The sequence below is a fragment of the Gobius niger genome (assembly GCF_951799975.1).
Source record: "Gobius niger genome assembly, chromosome: 6".
In the NCBI taxonomy this organism is placed as follows: domain Eukaryota; kingdom Metazoa; phylum Chordata; class Actinopteri; order Gobiiformes; family Gobiidae; genus Gobius; species Gobius niger.
Genome location: NC_136857.1, coordinates 21,022,762 through 21,038,105, shown reverse-complemented (window position 1 = coordinate 21,038,105; position 15,344 = coordinate 21,022,762). Strand labels below are relative to the sequence as shown.

The 15,344-nt window shown below is 44.9% G+C and overlaps 2 protein-coding genes across 2 annotated transcripts; one reads left to right on the top strand and one right to left on the bottom strand.

Moving 5' to 3' along the window:
* Positions 1–1,043: 1,043 nt before the first annotated feature.
* On the bottom strand, positions 1,044–3,514 carry ubiad1 (UbiA prenyltransferase domain containing 1). Its single transcript, XM_079557637.1, has 3 exons — positions 3,325–3,514; positions 2,194–2,797; positions 1,044–1,628 (listed from the first exon to the last, which is right to left on the bottom strand). Exons 2-3 carry the CDS (start codon positions 2,756–2,758, stop codon positions 1,141–1,143), a joined length of 1,053 nt encoding a protein of 350 aa, XP_079413763.1. The 5' UTR covers positions 2,759–2,797; positions 3,325–3,514; the 3' UTR covers positions 1,044–1,140.
* Positions 3,515–3,854: 340 nt separating this feature from the next.
* mmp23ba (matrix metallopeptidase 23ba) lies at positions 3,855–15,344 on the top strand. The gene is made up of 8 exons (XM_079557634.1): positions 3,855–4,239; positions 5,581–5,717; positions 6,523–6,662; positions 7,674–7,841; positions 8,016–8,180; positions 8,996–9,106; positions 14,395–14,521; positions 15,029–15,344. The coding sequence occupies exons 1-8, from the start codon at positions 4,111–4,113 to the stop codon at positions 15,201–15,203; spliced, it is 1,152 nt and encodes a 383-aa protein (XP_079413760.1). The 5' UTR covers positions 3,855–4,110; the 3' UTR covers positions 15,204–15,344.

The following is a 15,344-nucleotide window of genomic DNA, read 5'->3' as shown; positions in this document are numbered from 1 at the left end:
AACAAAGGCAAACAAAATTGGCTTTAACACTGAAAAGAGGCTTTTTAATTGACAAAAATCTAATGTCTTAATCCTTCCATATCTAGATCTGTATAAATTAAACATTCAAAGCAAGCAGAATCACTCACTGAGCTTACAAATATAAGAACATATTTGAAATTGCCTGAAATAAATAGGACTGCACAATATTCTAGAAGGTGGCCCTCGCAAAGAGCTACTTTTACAGAAATGACCCCCCTCATATTGAGTCAAATGGTGTTCATATGTGATTCCTACATTTTGTCTTTCAGTGAATAGATTTAAAACTCACTTTGGACACAAACGGTTGTCGTGTCCCTTGGTAAGAACATTTTGACACAGTAATGTGGCCCAGCATCTGCCAAAAACACACACAAAAAACCCTGCAGTGCATTAAATAAGATTTGCAGGTCGAATCTAGCACAGAGCATGTTTTCGGACAAAATACTTTGTCATATTAAGTTATTTCTACTCAAAAAAGTCAAAAAGGTTTTAGTGAGTTTCATTTAGATCCATAAGTATTGAAAATAAGAATTATTGGAAATTGGGATGAAGGTTGACGGGTTGTGTGAAGCTTTTGACAGACAGATTACACCACAATAGGCAGAAGTGTCACTGTAAACATGACTGCTCCCAAAAGCGACCGCTCTCCTCATCCTTTAATCACTGCTTCCAGATTTTTTTAGCACATTAAATCATCAACATGCTTTCTGCGTTCATACGGCATACGCTACTGTATTTAATTGGGGTAAAAATTGTCCGGAGAAAAGATAAAGTCCCAATTTGATCTCCGGAGCGCGGGGCACAGCCTGCTGCATGTGAGGCCATGGGACCTTAGGTGTTCTCCCGCTGACGAACCATTCGCCCATTTTTGTCTCATCCCGTCAACGTAAACTCAAAAGTGTCTCATGTTTTCGTCATTAAAGAGCTACTTTAGATTATTATTATAGTCACTAAAAAAAGGTCAGTCAACATAATAATATAGCTATAGTCTTTGTTGACAAAAATCACTGATGCTGCTGCTGATTATTGGTGCATGTGTCAGACCTGCCATTTTACAGTGACTCCAACTGAATATTGTGCAGCTCTACATTAAAAAGCCAAATTAAGAAAACTCCCAAATCAAAACAATGGCAAACTTCCGGGAGGAGCCAGAATAATGCCGAAGACATAAAAAAGTCCCATTAGAAGGTTGAGCTTGGCCGTCTTCTGTGGGATCTTGGCGTAGCACCGGCTGCGGAACTGCTTCTCCAGGGGAAAGGCCATGGGCAGGGTGAGCAGTGGCAGGGCCATGCTGATGGTGTAGTGTGTGGCCAGGATGCAGAAGAGCACATAAGGGACGAAGAGAAGCAGATTGTACAGCACATAGGAGAGAGTGGGCCCAATCAGGATGGCCAGGGTAACAATGCCCGCCTGTTTGTCAGAGTCCATGTCTCTAGTGTTGTTGCTGTGGAGGATGGCTTCCGTGTTGAGGGCCAGAGGGACGGCATAAACCAGTGGAAGAACAGAGAGATAGCCAACCTGCAGAGCATGGGCAAACATGACCGCCAGAGGGCCAAATGTGATGAGAATGACCACGTCTCCTAGTGCCACATACTTCAAGCCAATGCCTGCAGAAAAAATAAGTTATAATATATGTTAGCCACAAAATGGGTAACAAACTTCATCAAATAATAAAACTGAGAAATGGTTGTTGCATGTAACGATGGCAGCATAATGCTTCATACCATCATATAAAATAAAATAAGATGTCGAATTACTGCAATTTGAGGTTTTTTCCAAGGGAAGTTCTGGTTGAGTCCTCTTTAACTAATGCACACTAATCAAAATTAGAAGTGGCTCTTTACAGGTAACATTCAAATAATTTTCTCTTATGATGCAAAGGTTTCAGAGCAGACCTTTGCTGCAGAATGAATGTGCTGTATATAACAACATTAGAGAAAACTAAATTTAAGAAATTCAGAACAACATGAAGACAATCAAGAAATGTAAAGAATTTCTCAATGTTATCAACAAAACCCAACTATGCAAACAGTGAACAAAGACACAAAGGCAGTGTGTGAGCTGTTGAAAGTAGGCGGACCAGTAACTATGGAGCAGCTGATAAGTAAAGTTTATTCTCTGTTTAAAATGTATTGTAAAACTGTACAAATATGGTATTCACATGTTACTTACCTCCTGTGTATAAAAACGAACTGGAAAGTCCCCCAAAATAGATAAGAGCCAGGTGCTCCAGCCTGAGTGTGGACAGGAAATAAAGCAAAGTGGCACACATGCATCCTGCAGAATACAACAGCGCCCCAAACATCACGATGTCCTGGGGCGCCAGGATCTCGTCCACCAGTGTCCTGTCATCACTCTTCTTGTGGTCAATTCCTTTGGAGAAGTCATAATAAGTGTTGACAAGGTTCCCTGCTCCATGGACCACCAGCACGGTTACTGCACACACCATCAGAAGGATCAAGTCCACCGAGCCCTCCAATTTGTAGGCTAATGCACCCCCCAGAGCCACGGGTGTGAGAGAGGCACTGAAGCTCCAGGGCCTCAGAGCCAGGACGTACGCTGCACATTTCGACTGGAGGTCTGAGGCAACTCGGGACATCCTGGAGCGCCGCTGAGGGCCCAGTGCAGCTTTATGCGACACACTGTTCATATTAGTCTCATATTGCTGCCCATTGTGACCATTAGATCCAGCAAAAACAAATGTTTCTGCTTGACTAGGTTTTTGTTCTTTGGCCATTCCTCAGCAATCTATTCCAGCAGCAGCAGCCTTTTGTACCTATGGTGACAAAATATGCATTACAAATCATGTCAAATTAGACTTTTATGAGAAGAGAGTATTTTGATGGAGGCCAGTCTCATTGTACAACACAAACTATAAATTCTAATATGATTATGGATGGATGGATTATAGATTTTTAAAATTGGGATTTTGTCTGAATAAAATGAACTAAATGTTGATGCAGACAAAAATAGTTTCAGAATCAATTAAAGGAATGTTTGCTTTAAATTACAATTAAGACTGAACGAAGGCATTCAAATGGCTTCACCTCCGGGAGAACCCACAAGTGTTAATCAAGTGGATACACCCACTCTGAGTGTCAAAGTCGAATCATAACAGTGACCCATTTATGCACCACTACAGGATTACTGATAGTGCTGTCAGGTGCAATTCGTGCAGCTGCAGTCATAGTTATGGAGGGAGACGAGCAAACAAACCAAGACTAACTCCAGATTATAGGATTAAAGCTAACTAGTTAGCCTGTGAGCTAATAAGGGCAGCCTAAATGCCTGCTGGAGCTTTACCTCTATATCTTCAATATCCGTCGCTCACGGAGTTCTCTGGCGATCACGAGCATGTCTGAGAGTCCTCTGGGCCGCTGCAGCTGAAGGCAGTGACACGGCGTTCGTGTCCAGTCGGAGGGTACTTGAGTAATGTGCCACAGTGGTGCCTGCAGCACCTGACGGCTGCCATTTCCTCCTCCGAGAGTGCACCGACATCTAAAGCACGTAGGAAACATGCGCCCGGCTACAATGGTTCCGACCTTTGATTCATTCCTGAAAGCGGTGATAAATATTACACAAATAATCTCTTCGTTTCAGTTGTGTTTTTCAATTCAGGTTAATATTATGTTTTGAATGTTTTCATTTTTAACATGAGCAAAGATAAAAAAGTTATTCCTGTCTCAAGGGCATTGATGGACGGCAAATCAAAGTTGTATTGTAATCAACAATAATCTAAATGTTGGCGTTCGCAGATGCAGCACGTTCATGAATCACGTCCTCTCCGTAAAAGTGCCAGCAGAGCGTATGGTTTTAATGGTGCACTCCGCAGACAGTGTTGTGACGGACAGACTCGTGTGCTTCTCATTAGCTCGTCTCGCCGCTGACCTGCTGCCCCATGTGCAGTAATGCGAAACCAAAGTTGTGGAACAGAACGGAGCAGATCAGTGTACTCTCTGTACGGCCACACTGTTTCCACCAGCATCCTACTTCTTCGTGCCATGGACAACAAATAGCCAACCCAGCGTCCCCTGCGCAGTGAAGCTGTGAGGCTTCGGAGGGACTTTTGCGGTGTGTGGACCATTTGTGATGGCCATGGTGAGTCCTGAAACTGACAGGCGATCGTGCAGAGCGGAGCGCGCCTCTGTGCTGGCCGCATTGCTGAGCCTGTTGTGCGCCGGGACGCACGGAGCTGCGGACCTCCCCTGGACCAGTGAGGTATGTGCACGCACTACACTGAAATCCATAGGATCAAACAAGTGGTCATGATTTTACAATTCACAGTGACGCCTTACACCCATTGAATTAAAAGCTAAAAGCAACTAAAAGCACCTGTGATCAATCAACCTGTACTGGTTTGCATTTCAACATGTTGGCATTAAGGATCTTTGTTCTCTCACATAGTTTCTCTAGATTCTCCTGGGCAACCAATGAGAGTATTTTTTGTATTTTGTATTTTTGGGCCCTAGAATGTCAAGTTACAATGTGCTTCAGCTCTATGATATATGTAATCAAGCATATAGGCTAATGCTCAACCCTTCACTGAAGTTATAGTTTGCATTTTTGACTGATGTTGGTCCTATTCTGTTTTGTTTGCGTGATATTAGGCTTTGCATGATAATGTGCATTAAACAGCTCTTGGAAGTGGGTTCTGAGTAGCAGTTGCTCCAGACGGCTGCTCCTGTGGGATTTGTCCTCACTCATTCTGCCCTTGGACGAAGACTCACTGCTGGCTCCAGTCTTCTGCTTGTTTTATGTTTTATTTCTGTGTGAGCCAGAGTGTGGGACTGGATTTGCTGCAGGACTAATAAGAGTCAACACAGAAGGATGTGCTGGCTGTAGTGCTCTCAGCAGCTCGTGAATCTCTGACCAGACAATTCTTTTGCAACGAGGCATTGAGCATTGACCCCTGAAGGCAGAGCAGCTGCGTTCTTACACACATGATTAGTAGGAAGTGAAGGGAGGTATAAATAATCTATGGGCCAAGACTGGTCCCAATCTCAGCCCAAGCAGGAAGCAGCAAATAGAGAACAAATCAGGGCAGTTATAGCTCCAATGGTTACCCCACATCACTAAACATTTATTTACACACACACACACACACACACAAACCATTTTTGAATCATTGTATGCTCTATTGAGTATAGGATCTATTTGATTTATTGTGCAAAGTAATAAGTAGCGCTTTTATACACCATAAAATTGTACTTTTATATATTATGCTACTATTTGCATTAAGGATTACTGACCTGATGATTACTTTAGATCTACTTATTTCCAAGGAGGCTTAACTATTTATTTTCTAAAACTCTTTTTGCTACTTCAAATAATTGTTCTCCATTGTGTAATTATAAGAAATAGCCTACATAACAAGACACAGAGAGATGAAGAAGTGGAGTTGAGCCATGAGTGTGCTGCAGAACAGATGATGTGAGCTGAACAAACTTCACATTGCCAAAATATATATATAGTTGTAGTTTTGTAGTTTACTCCACCTCTTAGATAGAGTTCTTGTTCTTGCACAGTAAGTGATTAACTGCAGGGTTTTCTTTGTCCAAGGAAGAACCTTACACCACTTCCCTGCTCATCGGGATCCGCAAAGAGGCCCGCTCCCAGGTGCTCCATCTGTCCCGGAACAAGCGCTACACCCTGACCCCCGAGCAGCTCAAGTGGGACAAGTTCAAGCTCACATACAAGTAAGATTCCTCCCCCACCTGTAACTGTGGTGTGTGTGATCCCACTGTGAGAAGAATAACATCATGGTTTTCATAGATACCCGTAGCCACTGGGCAGTGGACTTGACTCTGAAAAAAAAAGGTTATTTTAGTGAACTATCTAATCATGGTGACCTACAGGCCTCATAGTCAGACAGGACAGTGCTGGCAGACACCTGGGTTGTTGCATGATGAATGGGACCACAGCGTGAGACCGTTTGAACTCTTCAGCTAAATCAGACTGTCTTTGATGGATTTCATATGCTTGCACAGATATGGTTTAGCTGTCATTAAAACAGTTCAATGCCAGTAGAAAGACTGAAAACATCCAGAGGCTTGTGTTTATCAGCTTCCTTGCCAACAATATAAACATTTTTAGAACAAAAAGTTTTGCTTATCCTGAAAGCAAGCCAAATAAAATAAATTGCTTGCAATGTTTATTTACTTCTGTACCAGTCCTCAGCATGGGAACAGAACAGATAGAAAGAGCAACATGTGGTATGAAACACAGTGTGGTGGCCAACAGATCATAGTGTGTCTGTATTTATTACAGTGGTGTTGACAGACCTCTAGCCTAATCTGTGTGCTTTAATGGGCCTGGTCCCTTCTGTCTGATGCTGCCTCTGCTCTCTCTCTCTGGACTCGGGGTAATGGAGTTGTAGTGCGGTGCTTGTGGGATTTGCACTGTCTGAACAGTAGCCCTTGTGTTTTGGCAAAGTGCTGTGCTGTGGAGGAATGTGTGTCCACAGAGCTGCTCTCACTCACCACACTCTGCTGTGTCTGCCAGGCTGCTCTCCTTCCCCTCCAACCTGATCAATGCTAGTGACACGCGCAGGGGCATCGCCAGAGCCTTCGGCATGTGGAGCGATGTGTCCCCCTTCACCTTCAGGGAGGTGCCAGCCGACCAGGAAGCAGACATCAAGATCGGTGAGAGCTTTGCTCCTCTGTACTCCAGGAATTAAGTATTGACCTTCAAAGTACCTACAATTTAAACTAACCAAAAAACATGATAATATGATAAACCCTGTGGCTGGCCCTAACCAAACCTAGCTCAAGAGCTGGTGATAGATCCCTAGGCACTGCACTGTGGTCACCCTTCTATTTCAGGTTACTCCATAGGCATTGATGGATGGGTCAAATGTAGCGAGAATACAGCATACCATACATCAAAAGTTATTAAACTTAAAGGGATATTTCAGGATTTTTGACATAGGGCCTCATTTCCTAGTTATCCAGAGTATTGTTGCTTTCTGTAGGCTTATATTTGAAGAGGTTAGTGGTGCTAGGCTAGAGCTAAAACCTCTTCAAAATCATTGGGTAGTCATCCAAACGTTGCCAAATATGATTTGTAGAAAGCCACGTGTAGTAATCCCGGCCGCAGGTAAACAAACTAGATCCGGTGACCTTGCAGATCACTCTGCCGCTGCGTATAAGTTCTTTTAAATGCAAAATGGTTTTATCTCAAAAATTATTCAGTCAACGGAACGCAGACATTTGTATCGGTAGTCTGGTGTTATCAGTGATTTGCCTCAGGTGCACTGTGCTTGGGTCAGACAGTTTTCAATGCCTACTACTACTAGCCTACTAAACTGTAAACTTCCATAAGGACTATAAGGACTCAATATATATATATAGGATATCTCGAAAAATCAACAACACTCTGGATAACTAGGAAATGAGGCCCTTTGTCAAAAATCCCAAAATATCACTTTAAACTACCAAATTCTTCCACAAATAATAGGGAATCTGTCCTAGTCTCTTCTTTGGTGTGCTTCTCAATGATCAATGTTTACTATTCAGACGCCATCAATACAGGCATGTAGATGGAAGCCAAATTGTGTGTATGAGTTTTAGATGAGTATCACACAGTCCACAGAATCTTTAATCCCCTTCTACAGTGTTCAAACTCTAGTAAATGTGTATCTTTGTGCTCCTCAGGCTTCTACCCTGTCAACCACACAGACTGTCTGCAATCCTACCTGCACCACTGCTTCGATGGCATCACCGGAGAGCTGGCCCATGCCTTCTTCCCGCCAACCGGAGAGATACACTTCGACGACCACGAGTACTGGATTCTGGGAAATATGCGCTTCAGCTGGAAGAAAGGCAGGCTTTTACTCAGTTGTTTGGGACTTTGAGGACAGAGTGACACTTTGAAAACATTTTGTGCATTGCATGTAATAGGATATGGGTTACATTGTCGAGCTATAGTGAGTCCAGTTCTGGCCCTTTGATAAATGCAGAGGGGGAAAACTGATCATTCTGTGCGCTCTGTTTCAGGCGTATGGTTGACCGACCTGGTCCACGTTGCCACTCATGAAATCGGACATGTCCTGGGTCTCATGCACTCCATGGACTCCAAGGCCATAATGCACCTGAATGCAACATTGACGGGACGCAAACTCATCACCCAGGACGAGGTGTGGGGTCTGCATCGCCTCTATGGTACAGCACTTAACTGCACTAACTGGACACATAATATTGTAGCACAAAGGCAGAAAATAACTTTACTGAAGAAAGGAGGCAGAGAAATTACATAGTTGCACCGCTGTAATGTGGAGAAACATTTGCATATTTAGGACAGTGTGTGCAATTATAGTACATATGTAGAAATAAACAAAAACAATCATTATATGCACATCCATGCTAGTGCATCAACACATGATGACATGAAAAAATGTGACATGCAATTATGACAGTTTCCAGTCGATAGACCCAGAGATAGAGACATTTCTAAGTCTCTACTAGCAGTGTTAGAAAAAAAGCTTACAATACAAAACTTTCTCAAAATTTGAGCATAGATTTTGACGTATAAATACTATTTTTAAACCAGTCAAATCATTAACTTGAGCAGGCTGTTCTCACTGAAAAGAGAGGTGAAAAAACCTTCAATTTCAACAACTCAGTTCAGCTGAAGACTTTGAAAACTTCTAGGAAAACTCATGAGAGCTTACACAAACAAATCAACGATGATGTGTAAAGGCTGGCACAGATATATATTTGTATTTTCAATAAAGACAAACATTGAACCTATGAGTCAGTTGAGTCCAGGTGGTTTGACAAGTACAGTAGGAGTTGTTTTCTTTGGGGGGCTTCCTCAGTTGTCTGAGTGTAGTGCACATGACAGACAGCTGGCAATAGCCACGTGGCACCAGTGCAGTAAGTGTGAGCTCGTCCTGAGTCATCCTCACTGTGCTCTGTGTGCTGAGCAAGGCTTTCTCCTGACTGCCCTCCTCCTACTCCTCCTCTTTGCCCCTCAGGATGTCTGGACCGCTTATTCATCTGTGAGGCATGGGCTCGCAAAGGCTACTGCAAAAGCAAGCGAAGGCTGATGCAGAAGCACTGCCCCTCCAGCTGTGATTTCTGTTACGGTAAGACACACACTATTCCAGAGAAAAGAAAAACTGAACACTCAACAGACTGCCAATGGAGCAACAGGAGCCAGCAGGTCCAGCCCTGCACTCTACTGACTCCTGCTACTGTTAATGCTACTGTTAGTGCCATTCTAAAACTCTACTGCTATTAGCAGTTAGTGGGAATCAACTATACCACTATACACACTACCTCCTGTGCCACTGACGCGCAACACTTTTAACTCCAGCACAGTGACGAACCAATAGCGTGCTGCTGTAATTCATAGTGGTCCAGAGGTTCACTAGTCGAGTGGTTTTCAGACTGTGTACTGTGGTATTTTCATAAGAGGTCAGATATACTATATGTGCAGAGACCAGGGATAGCTATGAGCTAATGCAATTAAGACTGATGTTTTTTTCTTTTATATAGATTAAGTTTACAATCATATTTAGTTCAATTTAGGCCTAGTTTAGGCCCTTTTTAGACCCAGATTAGTCTTTATTTAAAGGGACGAGATGGAGTTTAAAAATGTTAAAAAAAATAAATAAATAACAACTAAATACTAACTACTAACTAACTACTAAATACTTTGAAATTACACTGTCTGACCAAAAAATAAAAGTAGCCATCAATAAAGGCCACATGCTCTAATATTTTGTTGGACCACGTTTAGCTTTGATTACAGCTGTGGCAATGTTTCAATAAGCTGCAATGTCAAAAGTGTCCCTTCCAGTGTTGCATTAATTTCTCATCAAGACCTTGTATTGATGATGGGAGAGTGTGAGCACAGTGCAAAGCCCTCTCAAGCACATTTCAAAGACTCTCAGTGGCGTTAAGATCTGGACTCTGGCAGCCAATCCATGAGTGAAAATGATGTTTCATGCTCCTTTCACAATGTGACCCCGATGAACCCTGGCATTGTCATTTTGGAATAAGCCCGTTCCATCAGGGAAGAAAGAATCCATTGATGGAATAACCTGGTCATGCAGGATGTTCAGGTACTCGGCTGATCTTCTTTGGGCTCATAGTGTTGCAAAACATCAAATTCTACAGAATAGTCTTTGTCTAATGGTATAATGGTACAAAAACAACAACCCTGCAACAATTCAGATGTTAAAAGAATACATCAGTGTGTGGGACAGTGTGGAGACAGGGGACATCAGTGTGTGGGACAGTGTGGAGACAGGGGACATCAGTGTGCGGGACAGTGTGGAGACAGGGGACATCAGCGTGTGGGACAGTGTGGAGACAGGGGACATCAGCATGTGGGACAGTGTGGAGACAGGGGACATTAGCGTGTGGGACAGTGTGGAGACAGGGGACATCAGCATGTGGGACAGTGTGGAGACAGGGGACATCAGCATGTGGGACAGTGTGGAGACAGGGGACATCAGCATGTGGGACAGTGTGGAGACAGGGGACATCAGTGTGTGGGACAGTGTGGAGACAGGGGACATCAGTGTGTGGGACAGTGTGGAGACAGGGGACATCAGCGTGTGGGACAGTGTGGAGACAGGGGACATCAGCGTGCGGGACAGTGTGGAGACAGGGGACATCAGCATGTGGGACAGTGTGGAGACAGGGGACATTAGCGTGTGGGACAGTGTGGAGACGGGACATCAGCATGTGGGACAGTGTGGAGACAGGGGACATCAGCGTGTGGGACAGTGTGGAGACAGAGGACATCAGTGTGTGGGACAGTGTGGAGACAGAGGACATCAGTGTGTGGGACAGTGTGGAGACAGGGGACATCAGCGTGTGGGACAGTGTGGAGACAGAGGACATCAGTGTGCGGGACAGTGTGGAGACAGGGGACATCAGTGTGCGGGACAGTGTGGAGACAGGGGACATCAGTGTGCGGGACAGTGTGGAGACAGGGGACATCAGCATGTGGGACAGTGTGGAGACAGGGGACATCAGTGTGTGGGACAGTGTGGAGACAGAGGACATCAGTGTGTGGGACAGTGTGGAGACAGGGGACATCAGTGTGTGGGACAGTGTGGAGACAGAGGACATCAGTGTGCGGGACAGTGTGGAGACAGAGGACATCAGTGTGCGGGACAGTGTGGAGACAGGGGACATCAGTGTGCGGGACAGTGTGGAGACAGGGGACATCAGTGTGTGGGACAGTGTGGAGAGACAGGGGACATCAGCATGTGGGACAGTGTGGAGACAGGGGACATCAGTGTGCGGGACAGTGTGGAGACAGGGGACATCAGTGTGTGGGACTGTGTGAAGACAGAGGACATCAGCGTGTGGGACAGTGTGGAGACAGGGGACATCAGTGTGTGGGACAGTGTGGAGACAGGGGACATCAGCGTGCGGGACAGTGTGGAGACAGGGGACATCAGCGTGTGGGACAGTGTGGAGACAGGGGACATCAGTGTGTGGGACAGTGGGGAGACAGGGGACATCAGCTGGTGGGACAGTGTGGAGACAGGGGACATCAGTGTGTGGGACAGTGTGGAGACAGGGGACATCAGCGTGTGGGAAAGTGTGGAGACAGGGGACATCAGTGTGTGGGACAGTGTGGAGACAGGGGACATCAGTGTGTGGGAAAGTGTGGAGACAGGGGACATCAGTGTGTGGGACAGTGTGGAGACAGGGGACATCAGTGTGTGGGACAGTGTGGAGACAGGGGACATCAGTGTGCGGGACAGTGTGGAGACAGAGGACATCAGTGTGTGGGACAGTGTGGAGACAGGGGACATCAGAGTGTGGGACAGTGTGGAGACAGGGGACATCAGCATGTGGGACAGTGTGGAGACAGAGGACATCAGTGTGTGGGACAGTGTGGAGACAGGGGACATCAGTGTGCGGGACAGTGTGGAGACAGGGGACATCAGCGTGTGGGACAGTGTAGAGACAGAGGACATCAGCATGTGGGACAGTGTGGAGACAGGGGACATCAGTGTGTGGGACAGTGTGGAGACAGGGGACATCAGTGTGTGGGACAGTGTGGAGACAGAGGACATCAGTGTGTGGGACAGTGTGGAGACAGGGGACATCAGTGTGTGGGACAGTGTGGAGACAGAGGACATCAGTGTGTGGGACAGTGTGGAGACAGGGGACATCAGTGTGTGGGACAGTGTGGAGACAGGGGACATCAGCGTGTGGGACAGTGTGGAGACAGAGGACATCAGTGTGTGGGACAGTGTGGAGACAGGGGACATCAGTGTGTGGGACAGTGTGGAGACAGGGGACATCAGCGTGTGGGACAGTGTGGAGACAGGGGACATCAGTGTGTGGGACAGTGTGGAGACAGAGGACATCAGTGTGTGGGACAGTGTGGAGACAGGGGACATCAGCGTGTGGGACAGTGTGGAGACAGGGGACATCAGTGTGTGGGACAGTGTGGAGACAGGGGACATCAGTGTGTGGGACAGTGTGGAGACAGGGGACATCAGCGTGTGGGACAGTGTGGAGACAGGGGACATCAGTGTGCGGGACAGTGTGGAGACAGGGGACATCAGCGTGTGGGACAGTGTGGAGACAGGGGACATCAGCGTGTGGGACAGTGTGGAGACAGGGGACATCAGTGTGCGGGACAGTGTGGAGACAGAGGACATCAGCGTGTGGGACAATGTGGAGACGGGGACATCAGTGTGTGGGACAGTGTGGAGACAGGGGACATCAGCGTGCGGGACAGTGTGGAGACAGCAGGATAGCGCTGCTGCCTGGCTCTGATCTGTTCCTCATTGTTGATTGGGAAACGTAGTACGGCTGTGGAAAATTCCGAAGTGATTCCAAACCGCTGGAATTCCAGACTGTGGCTTGAGGGTTAGAGACACACAAGGTCAGTTTGGATTTCTGCTGCAGTCACCAGAGGGACTGCAGTGGGACACTTCAGCAGCAGAGTCTGCGCTGGTGGTCACAGAATTTGAATTGAATTGAGGAATCAGGTTAAAACAATTATAGTCTCTTTTTTTTCATCCTTTCATTCCTGGGAAATTTTATTTGACCTTTATTTAACCTGGAAAGTCCCACTGAGATTAAGAATCTCTTTTACAGGGGAGTCCTGGCCCCAGAGGGGAACCTATTGTACATGTTTTAGTGGTAGTGGAAACCAGAGTACCCGGAGGAAACCTACGCAGACATGGGGAGAACATGCAAACTCCACACAGAGAGGTGGGAATTGAACCCATGCTAACCGCCGCATGAAAAACTTAGGGTTCATTTTGTCAAGCATTGGACACTTAAATCCTCAAATAATTAATCAAAACTTTACAAAGGCTTAAAACGGATATTTTAGCCTTTATTAACCCCTTGAAGACTCAAAAACTAGAGCTATAACCTGACCTCCCCCTTCCTTCATATCCTACTGTGGCTATAGCATAAAAATAAAGGTGATCGTGGGCGCAAACCAAACATTGTGTGGTTGTACATCATGCTGTGGATGTATTGCAGTGTACAATAAAGTTGGTAGATGTACTTGAATAACTTTTTGAAGTAAATGTGATTCTTAGAGTAGTTTTATTACAGTACTTTATCCTTCATAATTACTTTGAGTAGTAATGTTTTGTATAAACAGTACCCTTATGTGAAACACTAAATCAAAGTTATAAAAACTTCATGTAGGCGTCCATAAATAAAATGTAATTTAATCAATACGAAATTCAATAACACATTGTAATGGTGTATGTTTTGGATCACGAAACAATATTTCATGTTGTCTGTCCTTTAACATCAGTACTAAAGTATAAATCGCACGAATAGTTTTATTTGCCTCACAGCAAGAAGGTCCCGTGTTTCCTGTCCGTGTGTGTGGAGTTTTACTCCCCATGGATGGGTTTCCTTCGGATACTTTATTTACCCCCATCAACCAAAACATGTACAATAGGTTATTCCTCAAGCCCGGTAATACTGACCATCAGCCTGACCCCACATCTGGAGATGGGTCGCCCACTGCTCCTTACAGGGTGACCCAGCGGCATCGAAGGATGGGTGCAGAGGACAATAAAGTACACCTTAACTCAGAGGGGCCGGATTCTCCCCCCCTTAAAAGTGACAATAAAATATTTACAACAAAGCTGCTGAGTCAATGCAGAGCTTTGTTGTCATTTTGCCTCTTTTTTTTTTTTTACAGTATTTACATTTACAATCAAGTGAGTTCCAGACATAATTCAGTGCGTTTTGCAATGAGATTAAGTTAAAGTTATTGTTGGTGCAGACCTCTAACTCATGCTATTCAAGTCACTCATGTGGCCCCCTGTGAACATTAATAGCCCACCCCTGCCCTGCCTTAACCACTACCACCACCTTAACCTCTGATAATGAGCCAGAGTTTTGTTTTTACTCTCTTCAGAGTTTCCTTTCCCCACGGTGGCTCCGACTCCTACTCCGCCCAGGACCAAACACAAACTGGTGGTGGAGGGAAAGAAGCTCACGTTCCGCTGTGGGAAGAAAATCGCTTCAAAGAAAGGCAAAGTATAGTAAGTGTCACTACGGCTGAAGATATATCAGATATGGAGTACACTCGCTTGATATGAGAATATAAAAAGGATATTTGAATAATAACAAGGCTATCCGATTCACAATTGAGAACTTATTATAAATATCATTTTTTAGAAGTACTCAAAATATCATCCATAACAGGAAAAAGGTAATGTGACAGAAACTCATAAATGAATTTACCTAATTAATATTTCATATCTCTGTAATTACAGGGCTTATTCATACAAAACAAAAACCGGAATAATAATAAATAATAAATATGTTTTTCACTGTTTAAGTTAAAGATTGTGCCACATTTCAATCCCAAAGGTGCAATTGTGATCGTTTAAATAAGCTGTAGGCTTCCTAATTCGGCAACTCTTGGACCCATTCCTTCCTGTTCATTGTAAAAACAGTGAACTGGCCCTTGTCCTCACCTGAAATTATAACGCGTCTTCCTATTATAGAACATCCTAACGAAACTTGTGGTCCTTGGTGTGTTACAGTTGGTACAAGGACGGGGAGCTGTTGGTGTATTCCCATCCCAACTACATCTCTCTCGAGGATGACCACATCACCATCGTGGCTAACGCCATAAACGAGGGCCTGTACACCTGCATAGTGCGCAAGAAGAGCCGCGTGCTCACCACGTACTCCTGGAGGGTCCGCGTGCGCTTCTGAACCCGCGGCACTTCCAACTGGGCACATAACTCTTGATGACTTTATATAACACTAATATTGATCACTTGTAAAGGCTTTTCACTTGTGCAAAAATGTGTTTTTGTGGAACTTTTGACAGTAAAACAGTATTTATAAAATAAG

What these genes read in the sequence shown, in the direction of transcription:
- ubiad1 (XM_079557637.1), bottom strand. Translation starts at nt 2,758, where the DNA reads ATGGCCAAAGAACAAAAACCTAGTCAAGCAGAAACATTTGTTTTTGCT. An exon ending in TTCGTTTTTATACACAGGAG is followed by an intron (nt 1,629 to 2,193) that starts GTAAGTAACATG and finishes TTTTTTCTGCAG; the next exon opens with GCATTGGCTTGAAGTATGTG.
- mmp23ba (XM_079557634.1), top strand. Translation starts at nt 4,111, where the DNA reads ATGGCCATGGTGAGTCCTGAAACTGACAGGCGATCGTGCAGAGCGGAG. An exon ending in AAGTTCAAGCTCACATACAA is followed by an intron (nt 5,718 to 6,522) that starts GTAAGATTCCTC and finishes TGTGTCTGCCAG; the next exon opens with GCTGCTCTCCTTCCCCTCCA. An exon ending in CAGCTGTGATTTCTGTTACG is followed by an intron (nt 9,107 to 14,394) that starts GTAAGACACACA and finishes TACTCTCTTCAG; the next exon opens with AGTTTCCTTTCCCCACGGTG.